Below are 14,236 nucleotides of genomic sequence, written 5' to 3'. Positions count from 1 at the left end.
CATAATGCCTTCTTAAAACTTGTTGTGACGTCATATATGATGATAATGGTGGCATCAGGGTTAGCTTAAACTAGGTTGAATTTGTTACTGCTTAGTAAGATTGTTGTTAAAAGTTTTCTGTATTTCCAGAGTTAGAATTTGAGTTTTTTTGATTGATACATTTCGTGTGAGGAAATGGCGAGTGCAGGAAGTTCGTCAAGATCAGACTTTATTGTTGGAGCGAAGTACAGACTTATACGAAAGATAGGAAGTGGAAGTTTTGGAGATATTTATCTTGGCATCAACATCACAAATGGCGAGGTTAGGTCTTATTATATCAGTTATATTCAACTGTAGCAAAGGCTTTTAACATGCAAAATTTGGTGTTCTTGTTTTTGCTAATTCTTCTTTTTGTGTTTGAATTTTTGGATATGGAAAGACTTGCTTTTCCAAGATAAAATCTGTAACTTTCACAAGTTACCGTAGCTGACCTAATTATTATTAAAATATTATCACTGTGTAGAATATTGCTGATATAATTTAAGAATTAATATTAATGTTTAGATATATTTTTTATTTATTGTATATTGCTAGTAATCTAATAAGGGACGAAAATCTTAAATTTTTTAACAAGTCGTCATAATACTTTTAGGATTATTATGTAGAGTAAACATTCCATTAGCTGTTATTTAATAAACAAGAAGAAAGGAAGTTCTTACCTGTGCAAAGGTAAATTAGCTTTTCATTACCAGTTACACTTTCATCGAAGTTGAGCGGAAAATGACTCAAGTTAAAAAGAAAGCTATATTTTGAATGTTTTTTTAGATGTTTGTTATAATGTGATGTTTTAATTAATATATAACAGTTTTCACTTAATCACTGTGATATTAAAATGTCAGCTTATTCCTGTTCATATGAAGTTAATTTACCTTTGTGCATTGATTGTGGTTCAGTCTTATTGTTACTGTTCAGATATTTTTGACATTTTCACAATTTTTTTTTATCTGTTGTGAATGGCTGTTACTTTCTCCAAATACTCATGCTTTATTTTCTCCAGGTTATTCTGAATATCAGTGCTTTAACTATATGAATGACTACATTCCAAGATCATTCATATTTTTCTTGTAACTTGATACATAAATATTTTTGTTTTGTATGACCATAAAAATTTATTCCTTATTTGATATTGTTTGATCTTAACAACATTTTGAATTTATTTTATAATGACTGGTGGTGCTACAGGCAGTAATAAGACTGTTAGCTTATAACCTACAGAATCCTAAATAGTCTTTAGTATAAATTTCAAACAAGTAGCTGCTTTATACACATCTAAAGTTGTCAGACAGGAATATTGAATTTTAAATAGTCTTACATCTCTCATCATCTGGTGCTATGATCCGTGAACTGTTTCAAATTTACTGGTTGAGTTTAAACCTTTTGTACATGTAGTGATCTCTCCACATGAGTGATTTTCAAACTTTTGTTTGTGAGGACTGCCTGAGTTGTTATTTTAGAGATTAACTATGGGATCTACATATTATGTTGATAATTCTCTTCTTTAATTATGTAGATTTTTCAAGTATTGCTTGAAAAGAGTTTATAAACCATATATTGGGAACTGCTATTCTACCCAGAATATCTGTATTGGAATGATCTCATAGTTTAATGTGCATGTTTTATGATATCTTCAGTAATGTGCTGAAACTTCACATCTAAAGTCCCTACAAATTTACTTTTCATCTTCTCTCTGGGAGATGTTCCTACAGTAGCCTGTGTGAGATGTCCTCTTATCTACAATTCAACACTTGGTTCTGGTACAGGTTTAACAGTGCTTTCAGGTTACATCTGCTTCTCAGTTTGTGGATTTTTTTTGCTCTTTACTGTTCATCAAGTTGTCTTGGGTGTTGATGTCTTCCAGAAGTGTCTTTGTGGCCTAGTTTTAGTTTCATTCACATCTCATTATGAATTTTATAGTTGTGATGAGCCTTACAATATGAATTTTCCAAGGACATGTAATCACCATGATAAAATTGTCGTGTACTTTTCTACATGTAAAAGTTTACATATTTCTCCAGCTTCTTCCCTTCATGTTCTCAGGACTAAATGAAAACTTGCAAATATTCCTTATCCCCTTATATTACGACTATGTACCATTTGGGAATAGATCAGCAAAAGTTGTTTTTTATCTTATAAAAGTACACTAAGTTATACCTAGTGGGACTTGAACATTATATAATTACTTGGTTCAGGCTAGTGAAGTATACTTTCTTTATTTGCTCATAAATAAACAAGTGTTGAAGACTGTTGATCAGTTTCAATGCTTTGACACATCTGGAGTATTCTTACCAAAACTAGCCAATGTCCAAGATATATGTAGTAGTTTTCTTTACAATATATGTACTCATAATGAGAATGTACATGTATGAAACTCCTATGTTTTAATTAATCCATGAAATGTCTGGGATATTTGTAGAAGTAATGTTATTCTGAATAAGTCCTTTAGATTTTCACACACATACACGTATGTATATATAAACATTACATATAACTTCTACTGATATACTTTATAATCCTGTCTGGAGATTTATAAGGCATTCTCACTCTCATTAACTGTCAGGTTTGAGGTACAGTAAATAATTATTGACATGTACTTAACAGTTATTAATTTTCCTATTCTATTGAGTTTTAATATTTCTCATAAAGGTTTTTTTTCATATATGACATTGAATATCTTGTGAAAGCTATGATATTTAAAATAGATTGTTCAACTTTTTGTTTTGCTCAGATTTTTTGCACTTGAACATTTGCCTTAATCAGTATATGAAGCTTCATTAATGTAATGCTTATATCACTTTATATATTTAAAAATAAATTGAAGCATGTAGTTGAAAACATAATGTATTTAAGTATTGTTATTTATGATATACAGAAATGAGACGTCATACTATTCAAATCCAGTTTTGTTATATGGTTCTGGAGGTAAGATATGGAATTTTAAAATCAGTTTTGTTACATGATTCTAGAGGTAAGATTGACATTTTAAAATCAGTTTTGTTATGTGATTCTGGAGGTAAGATGTCATATTTTAAAATCAGTTTTGTTATATGATTCTGGAGGTAAGATATGGAATTTTAAAATCAGTTTTGTTACATGATTCTAAAGGTAAGATTGACATTTTAAAATCAGTTTTGTTATATGATTCTGGAGGTAAGATTGACATTTTAAAATCAGTTTTGCTATATGATTCTGGAGGTAAGATGTCATATTTTAAAATCAGTTTTGTTATATGATTCTGGAGGTAAGATATGGAATTTTAAAATCAGTTTTGTTACATGATTCTAGAGGTAAGATTGACATTTTAAAATCAGTTTTGTTATATGATTCTGGAGATAAGATTGACATTTTAAAATCAGTTTTGTTATATGATTCTGGAGGTAAGATGTCATATTTTAAAATCAGTTTTGTTATATGATTCTGGAGGTAAGATGTCATATTTTAAAACCAGTTTTATGTAATTCCATAGGCAGGTGCGACACTCTTTAAAATCAATTTTGTTACACTATTCTGGTGGTATCATGTAAATTCTTAACCATAAGTGCTTAAAAGTTTTCTTTTAATAGAAAATAACTTGTTTGCAGATAAAGTTGCTTTTTGGAATGTGGCTAGCATTCTGTGGAGGGAGAGGACATGTATTAATTGCTGTAAATCAATCTTCACACAGAAAACGGGGTATAACACAGTTTATCACTTTTCTCTATATTTAGCTCCATCATCATCACGTTTGGCAGTTGTTGCTTACTTGACTTGCTCTTAGTTCAAGTATGTAACAGTTGAAGCTTGAGAATTTTGAAAACATTTTGATTTTACCAGATTTATGTTATTTCTTATTTTGAATGATTTCCTTTGATTATTATGATTAAAAGTTTAAGGTGTACAGTAGACTTTTTATCAATATACAGCTTGTTATCTGCATATGAACTCATTAAATACATATTGTTCTCATCAGTATATGTAAAAGATGTTTGGTTTTACATCACTGTATTAAATGGATGAGTGACTATTCACTCTACAAACAAGTATTAATAATATTGACTAACTGGAAATGACTTGTACATCCCTAAGGTACAAACTTTAATCTTCTACCTTCCCAGTCACACTCCTTTCTATTTGCCTTTTATATAGAAGATTTTAATGAGCTGTCATTTGATTTAGATGAGTTAAATCCATTTTAGTCCTGCAATTAACCCAGGATTCTGGGACAATACAGTAAACAGGGGTCTTTCCAAAATGTTAAAGTTTTAACATGCAGTTATAAAGAAAATAACAAGCTGGTTTACATAAATCACAGTTTTATTCATGGTTAAAAAGTACATTAAAATGTGTATCATAAAATTTATCATTATTTATAAATTCAATTCCAAATTATCAAAATGTTGACATTTAAAATATTGTAACAAATTTCTAACATTATAAATTTATTTTGTATAAGTTTGTAATAAATTATCAGTTGAAATGCTGATATAAGGCAAGTGCATCTTTATTCCTATGTCAATTTTCCACTGGCTTTAAACATTTGGCATAGTTTCTGTAACTTTGCTTTTTCATTCATGTACCATGCTGTACAGTTTTATTTTTCTTTGTGTGTTGAACCTCTTGAATGTTGTGTGACAGTTTGAATTATACATGTATTTTTGTTATTCAAATTTTAAATTTTGTTATGTATATATGCCATTCAATATTCATTACTTAAATAAGATTCTCTCTCTCTCTTTTTAAAGTTTTTGCAATTTGATTGTACTGTAAGTCCTGAGTTCAAAACATGTAAAATAGGTTAATTCTGAGACTTACTTTGTCATAACTTCAACGACTGGATAAAGGTGTTAACTGTGAGACTTACTTTATGTGCTGGGTTCAACTACAGGAAAAAGATCATTCTCTAAAAGTTTAAAACAGTGCTGGTATGATTCATGTCTTGAAGCCCTACTCTCACAGTTTAAAACAGTTCTGGTATGATTCATGTGTTGAAGCCTTTCTCACAATTTTGAACAGTACTGGTATGATTCATGTGTTCAAGCCCTTCTTTCACACTTTAAAACAGTACTAGTATGATTCATGTGTTGAAGCCCTTCTCTCACAGTTCAAAACAGCATTGGTATGATTCATGTGTTGAATTCCTTCTCTCACAGTTTAAAACAGTACTGGTATCATTCATGTGTTGAAGACCTTCTATCACAATTACAAACAGTACTGGTATGATTCATTTGTTGAAGCCTATCTCTCACAGTTTTAGACAGTACTGGTATAATTCATGTGTTCAAGCCCTTCTTTCACACTTTAAAACAGTACTAGTATGATTCATGTGTTCAAGCCCTTCTCTCACAGTTCAAAACAGCACTGGTATGATTCATGTGTTGAAGCCCTTCTCTCACAGTTCAAAACAGCACTGGTATGATTCATGTGTTGAATTCCTTCTCTCACACTATAAAACAGTACCAATATGATTCATGTGTTGAAGCCCTTCTTTCACAATTTAAAACAGTACCAGTATGATTCATATATTGAGGCTTTTCTCTCAGTTTAAAACAGTACTAGTATGATTCATGTGTTGAAACCCTTCTCTCACATTTTAAAACGGTACTGGTATGTTTCATGTGTTGAATTCCTTCTCTAACTGTTTAAAACAGCACTGGTATGATTCATTTGTTGAAGCCTTTCATTTACAGTGTAATACAGTACTGGTAAGATTCATGTGTTCAATTCCTTCTCTCACAGTTTAAAACATTTCTGGTATGATTCATGTGTTGAAGCCTCTTTCTCACAGTTTTAAACAGTACTGGTATGATTCATGTGTTGAAACCCTTCTCTCACATTTTAAAATGGTACTCATATGATTGATGTGTTGAATTCCTTCTCTTACTGTTTATAACAGTACTGGTGTGATTCGTGTGTTGAATTCCTCCTCTCACAGTTTAAAACAGTACTGGTATGATTGATGTGTTGAAGCCTTTCTCAAAGTTTTAAACAGTACAGTTATCATTCATGTGTTGAAGCCCTTCTCTCACTGTTGTTTATGAAACCCTTTCACAGTTCAAAACAGTACTGGTATGATTCATGTCTTGAAATCCTTCTCTCACAGTTTACAATGGTACTGGTATGATTCATTTGTTGAATTCCTTCTCTCACATTTTAAAATGGTACTGGTATGATTCATGTGTTGAAGCCCTTCTCTCACAGTTTAAAACAGTAATAGTATGATTCATGTGTTGAGGTCCTTCTCTCAGTTTAAAACAGTACTGTTATGATTCATTTCTTGAATTCCTTCTCTGATTGTTTAAAACAGTACTGGAATGATTCATGTGTTGAATTCCTTCTCTCACAGATTAAAACAGTATTGGTATGATTCATTTGTTGAAGCCTTTCATTCACAGTGTAATACAGTACTGGTAAGATTCATGTGTTGAATTCCTTCTCTCACAGATTAAAACAGTTCTGGTATGATTCATGTGTTGAAGCCTTTCTCTCACAGTTTAAAACAGTACTGGTATGATTCATGTGTTAAAGCTTTTCTCTCACTGTTTAAAACAGTACTGGTATGATTCATGTGTTAAAGCTTTTCTCTCACTGTTTAAAACAGTACTGGTATGATTCATGTGTTGAAGCCTTTCTCTCACAGTTTTAGACAGTACTGGTATAATTCATGTGTTGAAGCCTTTCTCTCACAGTTTAAAATGGTACTGGTATAATTCATGTGTTGAAACCCTTCTCTCACAGATCAAAACAGTACTGGTATGATTCATGTGTTAAAGCTTTTCTCACTGTTTAAAACAGTACTGGTATGATTCATGTGTTGAAGTCCATCTCTCACAGGTTAAAACAGTGCTGGTATGATTCATGTGTTGAAGTTCTCCTTTCACAGTTTAAAACAGTACTAGTATGATTCATGTGTTGAAGTTCTTCTTTCACAGTTTAAAACAGAACTGGTATGATTCATGTGTTGAATTCCTTCTCTCACATTTTAAAATGGTACTGGTATGATTCATGTGTTCAATTCCTTCTCTGAAAGTTTAAAACAGTACTGGTATGATTCATATGTTGAAGACATTTTATCACAGGTAAGAACAGTACTGGTATGATTCATGTGGAGTAGTCCTTCTCTCACAGTTTAAAACAGTAGTGTTATGATTCATGTGTTGAATTCCTTCTCTGACTGTTTAAAACAGCACTGGTATGATTCATTTGTTGAAGCCTTTCATTCACAGTGTAATACAGTACTGGTAAGATTCATGTGTTCAATTTTTTCTCTCACAGTTTAAAACAGTTCTGGTATGATTCATGTGTTGAATTCCTTATCTTAGTGTTTATAACAGTACTGGTGTGATTCATGTGTTGAATTCCTCCTCTCACAGTTTAAAACAGTACTGGTATGATTCATGTGTTGAAGCTCTTCACTCACAGTTTAAAACAGTACTGGTATGATTGATGTGTTGAAGCCTTTCTCTCACAGTTTAAAACAGTACTGGTATCATTCATGTGTTGAAGACCTTCTATCACAATTATGAACAGTACTGGTATCATTCATGTGTTGAAGACCTTCTATCACAATTACGAACAGTACTGGTATGATTCATTTGTTGAACCTTTCTCTCACAGTTTTAGACAGTACTGGTATAATTCATGTGTTCAAGCCCTTCTCTCACAGTTCAAAACAGCACTGGTATGATTCATGTGTTGAAGTCCTTCTCTCACAGTTCAAAACAGCACTGGTATGATTCATGTGTTGAATTCCTTCTCTCACACTATAAAACAGTACCAATATGATTCATGTGTTGAAGCCCTTCTTTCACAATTTAAAACAGTACCAGTTATGATTCATGTATTGAGGCCCTTCTCTCAGTTTAAAACAGTACTAGTATGATTCATGTGTTGAATTCCTTCTCTGACTGTTTAAAACAGCACTGGTATGATTCATTTGTTGAAGCCTTTCATTTACAATGTAATACAGTACTGGTAAGATTCATGTGTTCAATTCCTTCTCTCACAGTTTAAAACATTTCTGGTATGATTCATGTGTTCAATTCCTTCTCTCACAGTTTAAAACATTTCTGGTATGATTCATGTGTTGAAGCCTCTTTCTCACAGTTTTAAACAGTACTGGTATGATTCATGTGTTGAAACCCTTCTCTCACATTTTAAAATGGTACTCGTATGATTGATGTGTTGAATTCCTTCTCTTACTGTTTATAACAGTACTGGTGTGATTCGTGTGTTGAATTCCTCCTCTCACAGTTTAAAACAGTACTGGTATGATTGATGTGTTGAAGCTTTTCTCAAAGTTTTAAACAGTACAGTTATGATTTATGTGTTGAAGCCCTTCTCTCACTGTTGTTTATGAAACCCTTTCACAGTTCAAAACAGTACTGGTATGATTCATGTCTTGAAATCCTTCTCTCACAGTTTACAACGGTAGTGGTATGATTCATTTGTTGAATTCCTTCTCCCACATTTTAAAACAGTAATAGTATGATTCATGTGTTGAGGTCCTTCTCTCACAGTTTAAAACAGTACTGTTATGATTCATTTCTTGAATTCCTTCTCTGATTGTTTAAAACAGTACTGGAATGATTCATGTGTTGAATTCCTTCTTTCACAGATTAAAACAGTATTGGTATGATTCATTTGTTGAAGCCTTTCATTCACAGTGTAATACAGTACTGGTAAGATTCATGTGTTCAATTCCTTCTCTCACAGTTTAAAACAGTTCTGGTATGAATCATGTGTTGAAGCCTTTCTCTCACAGTTTAAAACAGTACTGGTATGAATCATGTGTTGAAGCCTTTCTCTCACAGTTTAAAACAGTACTGGTATGATTCATGTGTTAAAGCTTTTCTCTCACTGTTTAAAACAGTACTGGTATGATTCATGTGTTAAAGCTTTTCTCTCACTGTTTAAAACAATACTGGTATGATTCATGTGTTGAAGCCTTTCTCTCACAGTTTTAGACAGTACTGGTATAATTCATGTGTTGAAGCCTTTCTCTCACAGTTTAAAATGGTACTGGTATAATTCATGTGTTGAAACCCTTCTCTCACAGATCAAAACAGTACTGGTATGATTCATGTGTTAAAGCTTTTCTCACTGTTTAAAACAGTACTGGTATGATTCATGTGTTGAAGTCCATCTCTCACAGTTTAAAACAGTGCTGGTATGATTCATGTGTTGAAGTTCTTTCACAGTTTAAAACAGTACTAGTATGATTCATGTGTTGAATTCCTTCTCTCACATTTTAAAATGGTACTGGTATGATTCATGTGTTCAATTCCTTCTCTGAAAGTTTAAAACATGACTGGTATTATTCATGTGTTGAAGCACTTTTATCACAGTTAAGAACAGTACTGGTATGATTCTTGTGTTGAATTTCTTCTCTGAAAGTTTAAAACAGTACTGCTATGATTCATGTGTTGAAGCATTTTATCACAGTTAAGAACAGTACTGGTATGATTCATGTGTTGAAGCTCTTCTCTGACAGTTTAAAACAGTTCTGGTATGATTCATGTGTTGAAGTTCTTTCACAGTTTAAAACAGTTTTGGTATGATTCATGTGTTGAAGCCCTTCTCTTACAGTTTAAAACAGTGCTAGTATGATTTATGTGTTCAAGCTCTTCTCTTACAGTTTAAAACAGTACCAATATGACTCATGTGTTGAACCCCTTCTCTCACTGTTGTTTATGAAGCCCTTTCACAGTTCAAAACAGTACTGGTATGATTCATGTGTTGAATTCCTTCTCCCACAGTTTAAAACAGTATTGGTATGATTCATTTGTTGAAGCCTTTCATTCACAGTGTAATACAGTACTGATAAGATTCATGTGTTCAATTCCTTCTCTCACAGTTTAAAACAGTTCTGGTATGATTCATGTGTTGAAGTTCTCCTTTCACAGTTTAAAACAGAACTGGTATGATTCATGTGTTGAATTCCTTCTCCGACTGTTTTAAACAGTATGGGTATGATTCATGTATTGAAGCCATTCTTTCACAATTTAAAACAGTACTAGTATGATTCATGTATTGAGGCCCTTCTCTCAGTTTAAAACAGTACTGGTATGATTCATGTGTTGAATTCCTTCTCTCACATTTTAAAATGGTACTGGTATGATTCATGTGTTGAAACCCTTCTCCCACAGTTCAAAACAGTACTGGTATGATTCAGGTGTTGAATTCCTTCTCCCACAGTTTAAAACAGTATTGGTATGATTCATTTGTTGAAGCCTTTCATTCACAGTGTAATACAGTACTGATAAGATTCATGTGTTCAATTCCTTCTCTCACAGTTTAAAACAGTTCTGGTATGATTCATGTGTTGAAGTTCTCCTTTCACAGTTTAAAACAGAACTGGTATGATTCATGTGTTGAATTCCTTCTCCGACTGTTTTAAACAGTATGGGTATGATTCATGTGTTCAAGCCCTTCTCTCACAGTTTAAAACACTACTGGTATAATTGAAGTGTTTAATTCCTTATCTCACAGTTTAAAACAGTATTACTATGATTCATGTGTTGAAGCTCTCTTACATTTTGAAAAAGTACTGGTGTGATTCATGTATTGAATTCCTCCTATCATAGTTTAAAACAGTAATGGTATGATTCATTTCTTGAAGCCTTTCTCTCACAGTTTTAGATAGTACTGGTATGATTCATGTGTTAAAGCCATTATCTCACAGTTTAAAATGGCACTGGTATGATTCAAGTGTTGAAACCCTTCTCTCACAGTTTAAAACAGTATTGGTATGATTGATGTGTTTAATTTCTTTTTTTTTACAATTTAGTACAGTACTGGTATGATTCATGTGTTGAAGCCCTTCTCTCACATTTGAAAACAGTAGTGGTTATGATTCATGTGTTGAATTCCTTCTCTCACAGTTTAAAACAGTACTGGTATTATTCATGTGTTGAAGCCCTTCCCTCACAGTTTAAAACAGTACTGGTATGATTCATGTGTTGAAGCCCTTCCCTCACAGTTTAAAACAGTACTGGTATGATTCATGTGTTGAATCCCTTCCCTCACAGTTTAAAACAGTACTGGTATGATTCATGTGTTGAATCTCTTCTCTCACAGTTTTAAACAGTACTTCTATATTTCATGTTCTGAGGTCCCTCTCTCTCAGTTTGAAACAGTACTGGTATTATTCATGTGTTGAAGCTCTTCTCTCACAGTTTAAAACAGTACTGGTATGATTCCTGTGTTGAATTCCTTATTTGACTGTTTAAAACAGAACTGGTATGATTCCTGTGTTGAAGCACTTTCACATTTTAAAACAGTACTAGTATGATTGATGTGTTGAATTCCTTCTTTCACATTTTAAAATAGTACTGGTATGATTCATGTGTTGAAGCTTTTTCACAGTTTAAAACAGTATGGGAATGATTAATGTGTTGAAGCCCTTCTTTCACAGTTTAAAACAGTACTGGTATGATTGATGTGTTGAATTCCTTCTCTCACAGTGTAATACAGTACTGGTAAGATTCATTATTTCAATTCCTTCTCTTACAGTTTAAAATGGTACTGGTATGATTCATGTGTTGAAACCCTTCTCTCAAAGATTAAAACAGTACTGGTATGATTCATGTGTAGAAGCCCTTCTCTCTCAGTTTAAAACAGTACTGGTATGATTCATGTGTTGAATTCCTTTTATTGCAGTTTAAAACAGTACTGGTATGATTCATGTGTTGAAGCCTTTCTTTCACTGTTTAAAACAGTACTAGTATGAGTCATGTGTTGAATTCCTTCTCTTACTGTTTAAAACAGTATTGGTATGAATCATTTTTAAGCCCTTTTTACACAGTTTAAAACAGTACTAGTATCATTCATGTGTTGAAGCCCTTCTTTCACAGTTTAAAACAGTATTGGTATGATTCATTTGTTGAAGCATATTTTCACAGTTTAAAACAGTACTTGTATGATTCATGTGTTGAAGCCCTTCTCTTACTGTTTAAAACAGTACTAGTATGATTCATGTGTTGAAGCTCTTTTCTCACAATTTAAAACAGTACTAGTGTGATTCATATGCTCCTTAATAGAGATTATTTATGTATGGTGTAATTTTGTTTTGAGTGTATTATAATATTATATGTAAGGTAAGTATGTGTAGTAGATATACAGAGGTAATTAGTTGGGGTTGGTTTTAGTTATGGTGCTGAGTGAATTGTATTTATACAAAACTGAAAATTACTAAAGTATTTGTAAATATTTTGTATGTGGAGACTTTCTGTGGATATTATGTGATTCAATGTGAAAAGTGGTTAATCTGATCACTCCACTTGATGAGACATATGAAGAGAGTTTTCATGTAATATTATCTGGAAAAAATCATTTTGGTTTAAAAGGAAGTCATGCAAGTTTTTTTTTAACATTTATAATTTGGTATTGGCATGTGAAAACTTGGTCAACATTTTGCAAACCATAGAATGTCCTAAATCAAACATGTTTTTTATTTGTGTTATTCACTGTATTCACATTATAAACCAGTAGCACAAAAAATAAAACTATGATTTTTCACATTTCTGACCAATACTTTTGTGCCCAAGTAAGTAATCTACTCATTAGTTGCTGTTTTATTTTACAAATAATGAAATGTTTGTGAACTCAAGACAATGCACACAGCTAAGGCTTGATTCACTTCTGTTTGGTTTTAGTTTGACACAGCTATAATGTAAATGACAGTTATTAATAAATATGGATTGTTGAAGTCATTTACAAAGTGAATGGTTATAAAACAAAGTTAATTTATCAGTGCTTTTTCAGGAAGTTGCAGTAAAGCTTGAGTCAACAAAAGCTAGACACCCACAGTTGTTATATGAAAGCAAGTTATACAAAATCCTGCAAGGAGGTGTGGGTATACCTCATATATGGTAAGTAACATTTACCTATTTATATTCCCCACCTATATTGTGTAACAACTAGTATATATATTTTTGTTATGCTATTGAGTGTATATAAAATACAAATTTCACTGTTTATTAGCTACACAACAGAAATCAGTGATATACTCCTTATACACAGTAAGTTATGTCTGTACTTTACCTGAAGTAAAATATATATATTTCATATTCAGGTGTAAGCAAGTGAAACTGACAATAAATTTCATTTGTTTTGTAGGGTAAGTGACAGAAAATGTTTACCTGTTCTATCAGGTGTTCATAAAATATTTTATAAGGTTGCAGTAAATACAGTGGAAGTTGAATCAGTGTTCTTATTATCAGCAGTTTCTGAACATAACTGATTCATCTGGACTAAATGTTATTTGCTAGGGATATCTCTGTATGTTCTCAATACATGAATAACATATTTATAGTATTGGACCTTTGGTGCATGTTCCAGCTAGTAATGTTCTATATGATGCATATAGAAGTATGATATCACAACAAGTGTAGGAAACCAGAAATTGCTTAATACTTTGAGCTGTCATTTTGAAGAAGGTAACATAAACAGGTCTCAATATGCTAGTGAAGTAATATTATACAGAGTACAGTATAGTTATACAAATAAAACTTCCATTTTATTATCCCAGTAAAATGAATTAGTGCCTAAAAGGATAAAACTAAAATTTATAAAATAACAATAAACAAGAAACACTTTTGACTGTTTTTTTAATCTCCAACCACTTTCTTGCAATGAGGTGACCCAATTTTTCTGCCATTCACCACATTGTTAAACTCAAAATCTGATACCATACAATGATATGACATTTGTTCCTTCTTCAGTATAATGAATATTAAACAAGAAAAGATAAATAACAATGATAAAAGACAAAAATGTGGAGTGTAGTGGAAGAAAGATTTTATCAGGCTTCAACATGACTGTGAAAACATACTATGTTCTGCCATGGTTGGAATACAGTGTTTTGTTTACACTGTATTCAGGCTTACAGTAAGAATTCACAGTATAGCTGGTGTCCATCTACCATGACTGTAGCAAATAATCCACAAGATGCCCCATAGAATGACCAGATATGGTGCATGGAAGATGGAAAAAAGGATCAACTTGTTAAAAGTTTTAATTTGCCATACTACATGGCCAGCTCTGAATTACCTATCACAATTTTCTAGGATAAGATCAGAGCACTGTCACTGGTGTGAATTCAGTTGTTAATGAATGCATTCAGTATGAAAGTATGTGAAACTAGAACAAAAAAAACTCCAAAAGTACTGTGGGCAAATTGAGAAAAATTAGTTTAATTTTATTTCTTCATATGGAGATAGAG

The 14,236-nt window shown here is 32.2% G+C and overlaps 1 protein-coding gene across 1 annotated transcript; it reads left to right on the top strand.

Moving 5' to 3' along the window:
• The first annotated feature begins 10 nt into the window (after positions 1-10).
• LOC143224042 (casein kinase I-like) lies at positions 11-13,255 on the top strand. Its single transcript, XM_076452504.1, has 3 exons — positions 11-300; positions 12,778-12,884; positions 13,132-13,255. Exons 1-3 carry the CDS (start codon positions 175-177, stop codon positions 13,253-13,255), a joined length of 357 nt encoding a protein of 118 aa, XP_076308619.1. The 5' UTR covers positions 11-174.
• Positions 13,256-14,236: the final 981 nt, after the last annotated feature.

The sequence above is a fragment of the Tachypleus tridentatus genome, chromosome 8, assembly GCF_004210375.1.
Source record: "Tachypleus tridentatus isolate NWPU-2018 chromosome 8, ASM421037v1, whole genome shotgun sequence".
Taxonomy (NCBI): Eukaryota; Metazoa; Arthropoda; class Merostomata; order Xiphosura; family Limulidae; genus Tachypleus; species Tachypleus tridentatus.
Note: the sequence above shows the minus strand (reverse complement) of the source record. Positions and strands in the feature narration are given on the sequence as shown.

Coding starts and splice junctions, on each gene's coding strand:
- LOC143224042 (XM_076452504.1), top strand. CDS start 175: ATGGCGAGTGCAGGAAGTTCGTCAAGATCAGACTTTATTGTTGGAGCG. Junction 301..12,777: donor TCAACATCACAAATGGCGAG/GTTAGGTCTTAT, acceptor GTGCTTTTTCAG/GAAGTTGCAGTAAAGCTTGA. Junction 12,885..13,131: donor GTGGGTATACCTCATATATG/GTAAGTAACATT, acceptor TTTGTTTTGTAG/GGTAAGTGACAGAAAATGTT.